This window comes from Athene cunicularia, assembly GCF_003259725.1.
Source record: "Athene cunicularia isolate RWA chromosome 2 unlocalized genomic scaffold, athCun1 chr2_part1, whole genome shotgun sequence".
Taxonomy (NCBI): Eukaryota; Metazoa; Chordata; class Aves; order Strigiformes; family Strigidae; genus Athene; species Athene cunicularia.
In genome coordinates this window covers 23,405,938-23,421,591 of record NW_020799095.1, presented here as the reverse complement: position 1 = coordinate 23,421,591, position 15,654 = coordinate 23,405,938, and the positions used below count along the sequence as shown (strand labels likewise).

The window sequence follows — 15,654 nt, the reverse complement described above, 5'->3', positions numbered from 1 at the left end:
TGCTTACATTGGAACTAAAACTGTATTAGACAACTAAAATGCACATATTCATCACTGCTGCAGTTCTGAATTAATGTAATATATTAATAGACACATGGAAATTCCCTGCTGATTTTTAATGCAGAGTTAAGGTTGGAACACTGTTATGACTATGCAATCTTTAAAACAGACACGTAACTCATTAGTATCAAAGTAGAGGAAATTATCTATCTAGTGTGGTGCTGAATCCACACAGCCTATTTGCCTTCGGCTCTTTGGCTATAAAATCTGGCATCACTTGGATTATTACACCTAATCCATCATTACCTTTCATGGTTCCAATATACTGTGCAACAAACCTAAATTTAACAAACCCAACTCCCCATCAATTACCACACTGAATATATTACATGTCAGCACAGAGCGCAAAGATTAGACATGCTGAATTACATCTTGCTTTGTGAAAAGTCAATATTTTTAGAGCACCGTTAACGTTGCTGACTCCAATTGTAACAAATGTTTCTTCCCATTGTGGGCAGGCACTAACGCCATGACCTTTGCTATTTACATACAACGCATAACTACTAAACAAAATAAAAAATCTCAGAAGACAGAGAAAATACATAAAAGATCCCAGTAACAGTGTCACAGAGTCACAGATGTGGGGTTTTTAATTGCCATATTCGCTTGCCTAGTGGAAACCTAGAAGATGACCTTTTTTTTTTTTTCCTGTAAGCCTACAAGTAAACATTAGTAATTTAGATTTAACTTTCTCTCTCCACATACACAAAGGACACAAAAAGGTTATTACTTACAACAGAAAATAAATACGCTGCTGTTGCGTTAACATAGCATCCCTACTTACCGGTCTTCCACAAATACACCGATGAAGTTTGAAATTCACTTTGTGCACGGGCGTCCCAGATTCCCAGCAGCAGAAGCACAAGAACTCCCACGCACCGGGCTGGCACAGCAGAAACCCCTGGACCACGGCAGAAAGCAGCGCTCCCCTCGCTCAACCCCATGTCTCCAGCAGCCTGCTGCCACCTCCAAAATCCGCAGCACAACCACAAAACCTTCTTCAAATAATATTCCCCTCTTCAGAATTTCTTCATGGGAGAAGGGGACCGGAAACCTCTCCCCCACTATTGTGCATGGCAGTTGAAAAGGAAAAGCTGTTTAACACCAGGGAACAATAGAGTCCTTGCTCGCTCTTGCTGCTGCAGCGGCGGCGGCTGCTAGTATGGTTGCTGCTCCACGCTCTTCCATTCAGCGGTTAGTAGCAGTTTTCCATGAGCTAAAAGCGAGACAGCTGTCCGCAGGGGGCTCCAGCTGACTGAGCAGGTTATCTTGCTCTGGGAGGCAGCAGCAGTCATTTACACCAGCTGGAGAGAGTGAGAGACAGAGAGAAACAGGGATGAGGAGAAACACAAATAGCCTAGTGCTGTAATCTCGACGTAGAGAGTGACTGCAAAAGGCTGGCTTCCCAGACACGTCTCTCCCTGGAAAATCCCAACTGATACATACCAAGAAGAAAAGAAGAAATCATCATCAGACATGCTTCAAAACCCAAGTCATACAACCAGAACAGATAAAGCCAGAACGATATGTATTAATTAAGAGCACATCAGACATTTGTCCTGACAACAATATGTATGCTACATTAACTATTTTGTAAACAACAACAACAAAAAAGTGATTACACATGTATTAAATAGACAGTTAAGACCTTATGAAGGGAAACAGAAGAAAATGCAGAAAAAATGAAAAAAAAAAATTTAAAACACTAACTTGACTTGCATATTTATCAAATCTATTTCAGGTAATAACATACAGCTATTTGCTGTGAGGACAGATGAATATATGTACATGATAACGTCTATGTATGTGCAAGCACGTCACCTCTGTAGTGGATGAAGTGTGCATGTAATATATAAGGCAAGATAACATCCTTGCCTATCCAGCAAGTATGTACACATATATACATGCATAAATGTCAACTGTGTCATTTAAAATAATGTGAAGATCAAGTTATCAATCATTTTTAAAACATACACTGAGTTTTACATATGAAAGTGTTCAGGATACATTAGGCTATCATGATGATACAAAAACGTGGAGAGAGACAAAGCTTTTTAAATAGGGATCTTTATCTCTCCCACACACCACCCAGTGAACAGATGAATAACAATCCTAAAGATCGAGTTTCGGACACCTATAAACTGGAAAGCAAATGAGGAATTCTCAAGAAAACCGCTATCACATTTAAAAAGTTTCATTAAAAATGCAAACAGCTACAAAAATACGCAGTAAGAACACAGGACACAGAGTTTGGAAATGATGGAGCTATTATTGTTTAAAGAAGAAACCTTCAGCCAGCCTCTCTTGGGATGCCTGTCATTTTGCACAACCTTCCCAGACTCAGCCTTTTCACATGCATTAGATTAAAATCAGCCGTGATCAAATAATTCCCAAGTCCTTGCCTGTTTAAATATTCTGACATCAGAGCAAATTAGCAATGTTGAAGGTTGCAAATTCGTCTTTGTTTACTTTCCACTCTGTTACGCCTCTAAGAGGGAATTAAAGGCTCAGGGAGCTCTAGCACTGTGAGGCTGTGATTAAGAGAGATAAGCAAGTGTGGATTACTGTTCCTCAGCTGTTGAAAAACAGGCAACAATCAGGAGATTATAGGTTGATAAGGGATACATAGAAAGCCATGATCTTTACAAATTTATAGCATCCTAATGCAGAACTTGTACCCTCAGCTAAAGCACTTCTGGAAATACATTTTATTTATTTCTGCTACATCATGCTGTATTCACTTCAGGAAGCATGGAAGCCCCTTCAGCCTTTGCTTTGTTGAACTGGACAGAATACTACTTTAAATTAAAATGCTCTCTGAGTTCATGGAATTGTAGCAACTTCACATGTAAATCCGAGGTTAAGTTAGTCACATGGGAATTGAGAATATCTGACCTAACAAAAATAATGCCAGCTTCAAAATTTATGAAAAATAAGACTAAGAATTTAAGAGCTTAAAAAAGTTTTGAGAACATCAAGAAATCTGTGGCAATAGCTTTACTGAACTGCACCGTTAAAATAAAACATATAAAACATACATTCCTTTGAAAAATAAATAGTAAAAATGTTGGCTTTGTGGATAGAGCTGTATACCAGGGGAAAAGTCAAGTTTATAGTGCAACTAGGGGAAAAGGCACCCTTTTCAGAGTTATTAAATACAATGGATTCTACCTAGAATTTCCATGAAAGAAAGCCTCTGAAAATAGTTTGTACGTGACTCAGATCATCTGGAAACATCATCAGGGAACAGATCATCCATGTAGTTGGCACAATGAATCAAAGTGGGTTTTGACAGCAGAACAAAGCAATATCATGAGAGGGGGTAAGCACACATAAACAAACACTCAAATATTTTCTTATATTTATCCAACTATAGGACCACATACTTTAAAATTTCACTAAAATAGAGATTATTAAAATAAAATAATTTCACACTACTTTTTATAGTTGTACCATTTTTTCTGTCAAGAATTAATGAACTATGAAAGAATAATTTCACCCTTTTTTTTGGTAAGAAGCTATGATGCATTTAAAACTGTTCAGAAATATGTCACAGAGACAGAATGGAGGGAATATTTATTATGCAAATGTATTTGTGTGCCTGGAAAAAAAAAAAAAAAAAAAAAAAAAAAAAAAAAAAAAAAAGGATACCTGACCTGCTGTTTTTAGGAACCACTAGATCACTTCTGCAGTACATACACTCATTTCTTATTAATCAGGGCAGGGAAAGGCCAGTGAAACCACAGGCCCAAGAGTAGGCTGATGCCTGCAGAGACACCCACCAGCCTAACTGCAGGAGTTAGACTTCAGACACAAGAGGCAATATATCCTGATGGCAAACTTCAGCTGTTATCAGCACACCTCACCCAAAGAGCTGCTGTTACTGCCTTTTCCACCGCAGTGTATCAGTACACTCCTGCCCTCTTCCTATTTGCTACAGTGAACATGGGACCTCCCTCCCAGTTAACAGTGCGACCACTATTTCCAGCCCACGCTGGCAACCCATCTTCTAATACATACCTAACGATCATAATTTATCAGTTGTTTATGGCTTAGACATTCCCAAATAAATGGTGAGGTACTTCTGAGAAGAAACCTCTAGGAAAAGCATAGAAATAAACTACAATCAACATTATTATCTGTATCACTAACGTAATAGTGTCAGTGTTGTACCTTGGAGCACCAACCTATGAGTCTCAGTAGACTTTTAATCAGATACAATTATTCATCTGAGGCACAGGAGCTATGTGGAGTCTGTAAACTGCTCGCACAAGTGATTGACAAGTTAGCACCTTTTTGTTTTCTATGAAAAACTATGACTGACCTCAAAGACCTTTACGAAAATGAGGTAGAGTTAACCATGAAACACTGGAATTACTTTGTTCATGTTTCTTAGCATTAAACAGAGGATGAAAAAAAAAAAAACAACAAACAAAAACCAAAACATGGAATACCTTTTACTTAGTGGAAAGAGAAATGAGAACAAGATATAAATTTCTTAGCTGCTGGGTATGAAAAGCTGCCTGCCAAACAGAATCACCCTGCTGGTATTCCTCTGCTAGCATGCAGTTCTGTGTTAGCACCCTTCTCTGTTTATGAAATGTCATGGATAAAAGCTTCAGGATCACATTATCTTCTACCTTGAATATGGTGTTTTCCTACATGTAGTAAAGTGTGCAGAGTACAACATATATCTAGCACATTTGTTTCTAGAGTCAACAATACTCAGTGAAGAGGTGTGTCCAGCATGACTTTCATCCATCTTCAATTACAGTTTGGTTAAGCCAGAAATCTTTAGAGAAGTTTCAGTCCACTCGTCTAGATCTACAGAACATGTTTCACAAACTCTACAATTGTATCCCACTAATCCATCTCTGCTATGCAAGTACTAGAATACCACAAAAATCATCCAAATTCTCAAGAATGAAAAATGTTTCCTTTCTCATGTAGAAAATTCAAAGTCCCCATCATTTGAACGCTGTTCATTTTGATTTACCTCAAATACTTCTTTCCTTCACTTAGTTATGAAAATGGCAAGTGCTGCCAGAGACAAATAAGTCAACTATCTCCCCAAAAAGAGCTCTAGAGTTATAATGATTTTATTACAGCTAATTCCCATCGGATAATACAGTACCACACATTTCTGAAAAGCACTTTAAATTTGTTAACATACTAACCTGGCTCAGTCAGCATATTGGGATGCCCTCAGATATATATCCCTTGTATGGGATGCAGTGGTATGGTTGCACCCTTAACTTTTAAAGAAGTTAGGAAGGTGGGGTATGTTCCCTTGCATGTACATTTGTTTTGCAAGATCCATGATCTAAATTATTCATGTAACAGCCGAAAAAAGCTTTTGTTCTCTTTACTCCCTGACATCTCATGGGCCAAAACTTCCAGCTCTGCACTTTGTGAGAGCTTGACTTTCCTGCATATATTTTACTACAGGCGAAAGTATATTATAAATATTCTCTTGAGATGGGATCTGCAAGAATTTTATCAGATTATGAGAACTTCAGGCTGGAATATACTGTACAGTGCTCTTCTAGGCTTTGCTGCAGAGCACTGAGTACTCAGCACACTCAGTAATGGTCTATTGTTTTTCTTATCAATGCTAGGGAGCCTAGTCAGGGAAGCCACAAAAAATATCCTAAAAATGAATAATCTTTAAAAAATATTAATATGTTGCAATATACATAATCTCTCGATATCTGGCAGCTCCATTCCTTAATTCCAAGATTAATTGTGTTGTGCAAAACATGCAGTTGATAGGGATCCTAAACATATGGCCTCTAGGTGTCACACTCTACCATGTCATAATATGCTATTTATGGATTTCTCTTAATTCTTTCATAGCAGGTAAGAGACTTGTCAAAGAGTGAAGTACAATTATTTTTGGTTTTGCCAGAGTAACACTTTTTTGCAAACAGTAGAAATTTTACGATGCCTGTTTGTTAAATTTATATCATTCTTTTGGATCATAGATTTGGAGGACAAATCAGGAACTTTAAGAGTTATGTATGGCAGCTGTGCAGAAGTAAGAAATCATTCCATGTACAAAATCACTAGAATGTGTTAATAATGTATACTTAAACACTTCAGTTTTTCTCGATTACTTCAAAAATCTTTGCACCAGGAAAGAGTTATTTTTGGAAAATGAATAAAGATTCTACTTGCATAAATGCATGAGCTGCAAACATCTAGTCATCTAGTTCTGACTTTACAAATGCTTTGCTTTTATTAAGGTAATTTGGTAATTCTCAGAGACATGTCTCTTTTTTGAGTGTTTGTTTGTTTTTTTTACTATATTGGAGGGCAGGGGGTGGGGTGTGTTTGTTTGGTTTTTAATCTAGTTTAAATCTAGAAGTTTTCCTAGCCATTCTTTCATCGGTAAGGGTGTGTGTGTGTGTGTTCAGTTGCTAAAAGGTTTGGCCTTTTGTTTCCTTTTGTTTTAATCTCTACTGCTGTATTTCAGTAGTTCTCTCAGTTTGGTTTAACACCTGGCTGTTCCATTTTTGTAGATCGCTTTGGCAGGTAACAATCAATACTCCTGGCAGAAAGTATTCCTTGAAAGAAGGGAATGTTAATGTAAGACCAGGAGACAAGACCTGCTTGCTGGAAAAATAAAGCTAGAGGAATTCAAGTACAAAATCAGTGAATCTATCAACGAAGTTATCCAGTTTTGGATGAAGCTACCTAGTGAAAGCATGTATTTACCATCTTTGTCTTCCAGAAAAATGTTAATTTTTACTTGATGATACATTTTTAATCAAGGAAAGGCTGCTGGCCTAAACAGATCAATACCTTTGCAAAACGTAGCAGCTCAAGAACTGCAGAAGGTCAGATTAAATCAGCTAATTCTGCTTTTTGGTTTTAAACTCTGTGAATGGACAGTGTCCTTTCTGCCCAGATTACATTAGCTTCAACAGCAGACTGCATGAAGTGTAACCTTTCCAAGTATCACAACTGGCTGCAGAAGTGTCTGTGATAGTTCCCTATCAGGAACTGTCATCTCTATTGAAAATTCAAACTCTCAACCTATACTCATCAATTCAGTTTACTAGCCTCTGATGGAGCTTGCTGAATAACGGGAAAATACAGTATGAAATTTTCACTGGAAAGCAAACAGCACTGATAAACCAGCTTGCTCAAAGAGATTTTGAGCATGTTCACATATTCAGGAACAGATGAAGTAAATCCTTGTATTTGAAATTTCTCTTGGAGAGACTATACATACAGCATAATTCTAATCACACACAAAATTCTCAAGCAAAATGCTAATTACAGTTAAGGTTTGTAGCAAGGTCTGCATCACTACTCTGTCAATTACAATTTTCTGTTTCTTAAGACTGCCAAATTTGCAGTTTCATAGTAACTCTATAGATAAAGCCAAAGACAAGAAAGAGAAAAACACATAAAAATTATCTCCATCCTGATCTCAATCATTTCAGTGAAGAAAGAGAATCATTACCTTTCTGTGTGAATAAAAAAGGAAAAATAAAAAAAAACGTGCATGAGGAAAATGGTGAATTTGTCACTTGAAAGCTTTTGGTAACTTCTACTATAGGGAAGAAACTTAAACTGTGCTTCTGTTGGGAGTGATCAGTGTGGTATTCTCATCATAACCTCCAAAAAGAAATCTGCATATAATTAGAACCTCTTCTGGAACTGCAGTACCAGAACTGCTTACAGACTGTGATGGGAAAAATCCCTAATATTGGGTACAAAAGAGAGACTGGAACATAAAGCTAACCTCTAAGTCACTAGGATAGAAAGCCTGGAAAGAAAGTAAGTGATAGGAAAAGGCAAGAAAACAGACAGAAATCAGGATAAGAAACCAAGTGGAGAAAAAAATACTGTGAGGAAGTAGTGACAAGCAGAATTTTTGTGGGTGTACTATTTACTGTTTACTCTTTTAATGTGTTTGGATCTATCGTTTGTATACCTATGTGATTAAGACTGTACAAAGAACGGAGCTTTTTAAATCTAACTTTAGTTACCTAACTTTCAGAAACTCCAATAGAGACTTCACTAATGGAGAAAACAAACTAACCCAGGTGACCATAACTGCCAGCAGAACCAGTTTTCTATCACCCACCCCATTATATTAGATTTTCAAAAGGAAACCAAAAGGCAGGATTTTAATGAGACTTGCTAAGTCAACTCTGTTCTTCCAGTGTGTGCATATACTTTTGAAGTTTGTGTTTTTAAAATCAATGGGAACAGCTAGCCCCTATGCCTAACATGAATTTATGCTGAAAATAATTTCAATTTATCCAGACAACTTGCTCACCAGAGAAGAATAAAAGTTAAAAATAATAATTGTAAATGCAAATAAGTAAAATAATTCACAGGACCTGAAAAGCAGGCAGGGAGATTTCAATGACACAATGGAGAGGTAAGTACTGAAATCCCTGGCAAGGGAAACAGAGAATGGAATAAACAAAGAAAATCAGTGTCCATTATTGCCTTTGAAAATCTTCTCCAGGGAGAGCTTAGTATTTGCACATACCAAATCACCTTTAAACAAAAGCCACCTTCAGTCAATGTTAAACCTCCTCCTTATTAAAATCCTATTGATTGATCATTCTTCATCTAAATGTCTGACAAGCCAATTTCCATTTTCAAGGAGGGGAATGTTGGTCTTCTTTTTCAAGCCATAAATCACTCAAACATTCTTTTATCAATTCTCAAATTAGTTAAGTAATACAAATTAATACGAAAATTAAACAAGGCTGCTTTCTTTAGTAGGCTGTTGTTTCACTGCGGGTTCTTTAACATAACCAACACAGTTAATGGTTTCCAGAAATGAATAGGCTCAGTAGTAGTGACAAACACAATATTGTTGGAAATAGCTTTTAATGATTTGTTAACTTCTTAAGAGTCCTAACTTAACTGGCCAAAAGTACATCTGTGTGTTTTGTGCTGGCTTCAACAGATCAATAAACAAGAGGAGTATAACTTCAGGAAACTGATTAAAGAATCTCACACCATTCTGACATGGGATAAGATAAGGTGAGATTCAAACCACGTTAAATTAATGATCAAGATTCAACTGTGATCTGCTAACTAACCAAGCCCTAAGATAGAACTACATTATATCATCAATAATCATATTTTGCAGAATCTTAGACTATAATTTAAGTTACAGCACAGAAGATGATATCTGAAAGTAAATCCTTTGCTCTCTAATTATATATGAAAGACTCACAAGTGTGTTCCCCCAGTCATACTTTCATTGTATCAGAGGTGCTTTAACTGGGGGGTAGAAGGGACATCTGTTCCTACTGATCAATCTTCCTATTGAAAATCATAGGTCACTCGCATTGAAGTCAACTCTGTAGCAAGCAACAATGTAAAAACTAAATCTGAATAAGGAAGGCAATAAAATTAATGAATTCTAAGCCCATATTAATGAAAGCATGATGTCATTTCAAACCACATGGACAACTAGTTCCAAAACAGTAAACTGTGTTAACAAAACCTCCCATTTTCCTACAATCTGACTTTTCTTCCTCCTCTGCTGTTGCAGAGACTCCATTGCACCAATATTTCTGTGGCAAAAAGAAAGCAAGTAGCCAAATCTATGCACTGAGATAAGTGACATCACAACGACATATAATTTTCTGCATACAGATTGCATTTAACATATTCTGTGTGCTGCTGAACAATCTTCTTTAAATTATCAGCATTAGCATTAAAATTAGAGCTTCACTAGAAGATCAAACTAAACTTAAGGTGATGTGACACTTTCAGGACAGGAAAAACTTTCATTAAATTGGCACCATTGTTATTCCCATTATTGCCAGTTTTCATCCAATTGCTACTATACTTGTGTATCTGAAAATGGGAAAAAAAGCTTTCCAATTAAGTATTAGAGGCAGCTCTGGTACTTCCACAAGTTTTTCCCATGAGACTTAAAACTAACCTTGGTCTAAACAACTGACAGTTGCATCTATATACTTCACAGAATATATGACAAACTACTTTGATACACTGCTCACTGAAGGAAGAAACAGTATGGAGGCTCTTTGTAAGCAATTCTACAAAAGAAAAATAATTAAAACAGTAATAGGGAATGGCATTTTCATTGCATTTACATCGTCAGAAACCCATACTCAAGTTTTTCTTTCTCTTCTGTGTTTCATATTCTCTTTCACATTCCCATCCTTATGCTAACCTGCAATTTCAAGTAGTGATCTTCAGATGATACCATAATGAAACAATCTCAAATGAGGGTTTTTTGCTTTGTATAATGGAATACAGAAGATTGTATTCATTTGATTCCAGAATGGACCATTAGCCACTGTATGCTTAAACCATTAGAAGAAAGAATTTGAAATCAAACAATAAATAAACCTAATGCATACCTCTAAGCAGAAAGTAATTGAAATAGATAGTAAACATTTGCTTTATTGTTTGTTTTCCCCCCTAAATTATGATTTTTGCAACAGTTCTTTAAATGGTTTTCACTTTAACTGCACTGCAAAGATGAGATCATATTCATTGTATGCTCTTCATTAACTCAACTGATGGTGTTTTAATTCCTACAACATACAAAGTCTGATGTTCATTTTGCAATTTGACATAGCTAGTGTGTGTTGTGAATAATTAGCTTCACTATGGCATTTCTTTGCAAAGCACACACACTGCTGTTTATCAAAGATTATTAGTAAACTTTCAGGGTATTTATTGTCTTACAGAAAAGCTTTTTAATTTAAAAAAAAAAAAAAATTAAAAAAATTTTTAATTAACTTTTCTGTACCCGATTTCCCTAATAAACTAATAATCCATGTTCTATCTGATGGTAAATACTTTCAACAGATCTAAGAGAAAATGAGAAGTGCCAGGTCCTGCACTTGGGCCACAACAACCCCCTACATGGCTACAGGCTTGGGGAGGTGTGGCTGGAGAGCTGTCTGGAAGAAAAGGATCTGCCGGCTCTAATTGACAAGCAGCTGAACACGAGCCAGCAGTGTGCCCGGGTGGCCAAGAAAGCCAATGGCATCCTGGCTTGTGTTAGAGATAGTGTGACCAGCAGAAGTAGGGAGGTGATGGACCCCCTGTGCTCTGCACTGGTGAGGCCACACCTGGAGTGTTGTGTCCAGTTTTGGGCACCTCAATACAGGAGAGATATCGAGGTGCTGGAGTGAGTGCAGAGGAGGGCAACGAAGCTGGTGAAGGGCCTGGAGAACAGATCCTGTGAGGAGAGGTTGAAGGAGCTGGGACTGTTCAGTTTGAGGAAGAGAAGGCTGAGGGGAGACCTCATCACTCTCTACAGCTCCCTGAAAGGACATTGTAGAGAGGTTGGTGCTGGTCTCTTCTCACAGGTGATTAGTGACAGAACAAGGGGGCGGCTTTAAACTCCAACAGGGGAGGTTTAGACCGGGCATTAGGAAAAATTTTTTCACAGGAAGAGTGATCAGACAGTGGAATAGGCTGCCCAGGGAGGAGGTGGAGATACCATCCCTGGGTGTGTTTAAGGGTCGTTTGGATGAGATGTTGGGGGATATTCTGTAGGGGAGAACTTTGTAGAGTAGGGCTGACGGTTGGGCTCAATGATCCCAAGGGTCTTTTCCAACATGAATGATTCTGTGATACGTAGCACAAGTATTATGTCTGCTACAGTGAAAGACTGTGGTATTATTAGAAACAGTAAATGCAGTTTAAAAGACTAAGGGTTAACAAGAAAGGCAACAGCATGAAATTTCATTACAAATTATTAAACTATGATTATTTTTCTGCCTAAGACTTCCCATAAAAAGCCAAACACCACACTTGTAGTTTGGCAGATGTATTATCTTAACATACATAGGTATCATATAAATGAAACCAAACAGTTACACTCTCACACAAAATTTTTCTACTCATCTATTTGCAGGATTACAACATGGTATCCATGATGTGACCTCCAGAAATACACACTTATGTTAATATGTTACGAACATAAGTACAGACCATGGAACAACAAGTGACAGGAGAACAACACCTAAAACATCTGTAAAGGTGCATCCTGATACCATTGCTGGTTTATTCAACTGGCAGTCTGTGGCTGCCTGGCTAACCCATACACAGACCAACAGAGATGGTGGGGGAACACTGGTTATACAGAGGTGCAATACCTTGCAGAAGCAGAGTGCCCAAGGCAGAAGCAGTGCGGGCTGTCACCAAGCATTGTCCAAAGCCTGACACTGGGACTGGTCAGAGTGTGCACTTTATTCTCCCCCCACCCCACCTCAGCTGTGCCAAACCACTGCAGTGCTAACTGGGGGCATGTGTCAGTTAACTTTTGAGATGTGTATGTGTGTTTTCATGTGTGAGAATCTCTCCCTGACACAGCCCATCCTTCCTTGCTTCATCCACTAATAAACTGAGCACAACAGCACCATATAGTCTGGTGTTCCAAATCCTCTTGTCCCTGTCACAACATAGTCAGAATCTTCTCCCAAAAAGCCTAAAGCAAGACAACTAATTCTACAGTCAAAGAACAACCACTGGAATATATCTCATTCCTTACATATATCCTCAAATGATATTTAAGATGTTTCGCAGAACTAGTATTATTAATCCCGTACTATGGTAACAGAAAAGAGTAGGGTCTGTGAGTCAGTCATTGGACTCTAGGTCAATCACACCTCTTTGAATATCACTCAGATGGAACAAGTCAGTTACTGTGATCTTCAGAAAAACATGCAATTTTCATATTGCATTCAGAAATACTAATTAGGAAGCATTTTGTTTTCTGACTGATATAAAATAGTAACGCAATTATGGGATACAGCAGTAATCCTAGTTTATTCTCATAAAATTTCAAATTACTTCGGCATGAACAAGCAAAACAAACGCCATCAATATATAAATCAGAACTATACAGATAATAGAGCCTTCAAATATTCTAGATAAAGGAACAGAAACACCAGTCTGAGTTAAGGCCCGTAGGTAAACTGATAAATAGTTGCTAGTGTTGAGTTCTAACTATCCCTACATAAAACTGCCAAAACAAATTTCACTTTTCTATTAACACTCTAACATTCTACATATACCAGATGGGAAGTTCAAACAAACAAACAAACAAAACCAATACCCACAAAAAAAACCCAAACTACCCCAAAACAACAACAAAACACGCCAACAAGCACCAAAACTCCAAACCCACCCAGAATATAACCTTGTAATAAACGCCAGGAATTAGAGAGCTGCAGCGCCGTCTCTCGCCCTTGAGCCGAGGGCTAACCCTCAGCACCATGGACAGGGCCTCGGGGAGCTCCGCTGACGTCACAGCTCTTTCCTGCTGCTCTTGGTTCAGCAAGCACAGCGTGAGGAAGAACTTTACAGCATACTCCTTATCCTTACATTAAAATTTTGCACCGTTAAAATACATGCATAGCTAGTAAAACATGGATGAAGTGGCATAAGCTTGAGGTCATCCATTCCTTGGTTTTTTGGAGTCACATATAGAAAGCATCATAGCCTGTGCTACACTTTTTTTACATACATCAAAGTATATCTATGGAGAGATACAGTAAAAATACTCCCCTTAGAACTTTTCAGCTGTGTTTTACAGGAATTAAGATATTATCTTTGAACTGTAGCCCTGTTATCCTCAGAAGTTAAAGTATTTCTTTTGCTGTTTCTCCTTTTAAGTTAGAAGTTGTCATAGTACCAAACACAAAATAAATTGAGCAGATGGATAAGACGAATTAAATCACACTTGAGAAAAATCTATGAGTATGTAATGGTTTTAACTGGGTTAAAAAAAAAAAAAATCATCCATACACTTCTGTCAGGATGGATGTTATAAAATATTATCAAAGTTATAAGAAAGAAGTTTATGGAAAGGGAGAAATCTAAATCAGTACCGTATCAGCAAGTTTACCTTTAAAAAACAGAAGAAAAACTCAGAAGCATAGAATAAGATTGTTTGCAGGGTCTTCCCCCGATCCCCTTTGGATGGCAAAATTTTTCACATTTATCATAAAGAAATTACACATAATTCTAAGATGTTTAATTAAAAAAAAAAAACAAACAAAAAAAAAAAAACCAAAACCACCCACACCAACCCAAAACCCCCCAAACCCAAACAAAAAAAAAAATCCCAAACAAAACCTACTGTTATTTTAACACTATCAAACAATTGTGATTTTATTGAGCCAGTTGAAATTGCTAAAGTCAGTGTAAACAGAATTAAATTTAAACCTCCAATTATCATGTAGATTATACTCAGATGAGGCATAGGAGAATTTTTGCTGATGTTCACTGCAAGAAATCAATACAAAACTAAAAGAAAAAAATATTTATTTTAGAGATGCTCTTAAAAATAGGCTTAAAAATTACTATTTGGATCCACCTGCAGGCCATTTCAGAAAGATTGCAGCTGAGGGGATGAGACAGCAGGGAAACCCATTCAAGCTGATCCAATTTAGATATGCAAATTTTATCTTGTGTGTTTGAAAAGAACATTATGGCATAGCATAATTTGCACCTTGAGTTCCAAAGAATAATATTTCTAATCTAATGAAAACATGCCTCCATTGTTCATTTTCCCACTCTCCAGGATTGGTCCAATCTACTGCTCTCCTACCCGTTTAAAACTGTGTTTTTTCCATACTTGAAACAATTAACACTAGAAAAAAAGGAAAAAGAAAAGAGCACTCTATTTATTTTTGTAGTTACCTAAAAAACACATTACAAGTGGCTGACTGATGTATAATAAAGCCTGTAGTAGTAACAGGGATAACATAAAACCCCACTCTAGGGATGAAATGCTAAATGAAACAACAAGTTTAAGATCATGTGTTTGACACACTGCACTGTTAGCTTATTTTTATTTGTCTTTGTTGTCCCAAATAGTGACATTTGTTTAATGATAAACTTTTGTAAAAACATACTTTTCTTTCATCAAAGTGAGTGTAACAATACTGAGGATTGGTTTGGCCCCCATAATTTATATTTGTAACTATGATCTATTGCTATTTATTCTGATGCAGTGATACCACGGCTAAGAGAACAAGACAACATGTCTCAGAATTCATGAACGTATATGCTATCTTAAAAAGAACTAGCGTAACAGAACTAGCATGAATGCTGATTACTGCCTAGCTCAATAGACAGCAACAATAATAGGCTCAATGTTTCAGAGAAAATTTGCTTCTCAAAGCTGCAGAAGAGGCCTTTATTGTCTTCCTTCTAAACAGGCATTAAACTTATGTTACCGTAACAATAAGCAACAACAGATTTGAGCAAATATGGCTGGGATAACTTTTAAAAGGAGATTCACAAAGCACAGAATTGAAGAGCAGTCATTGTATTGCTCTTCTTTTTAAAAAAGCCAAGCACTACATTAAAGCTCCCAAACGTAGAATATTATCAGATGTTGAATGAAAAATGACATATCTGATATTGTAAGGGCAGGTATAGGCAGAAAGCAAATCTATTTTGGAAGAAATATCTCAAAGTTTAATACACACATACATTTATACTGGAGCAAACTAAAATATGTGTAGTATCAAAATAGTAACTTGTACCAAAGAAACATTTATCAATCCTCTCATCATACAATTTTGTAATTTTAAAACCATAAAGAAACATATTTAC

General features: G+C 37.0%; 1 protein-coding gene across 2 annotated transcripts in view; it reads right to left on the bottom strand.

Moving 5' to 3' along the window:
• THSD7A (thrombospondin type 1 domain containing 7A) overlaps positions 1 to 15,654 on the bottom strand; it is a 267,649-nt gene that overhangs the window by 212,846 nt on the left and 39,149 nt on the right. For both annotated transcript variants that reach the window (XM_026841560.1, XM_026841561.1), the window contains exon 3: positions 845 to 1,364. In XM_026841560.1, coding sequence (XP_026697361.1) covers positions 845 to 1,004 — 160 coding nt within the window. In that variant the 5' untranslated portion in view covers positions 1,005 to 1,364. The remainder of the gene's footprint in view (positions 1 to 844; positions 1,365 to 15,654) is intronic.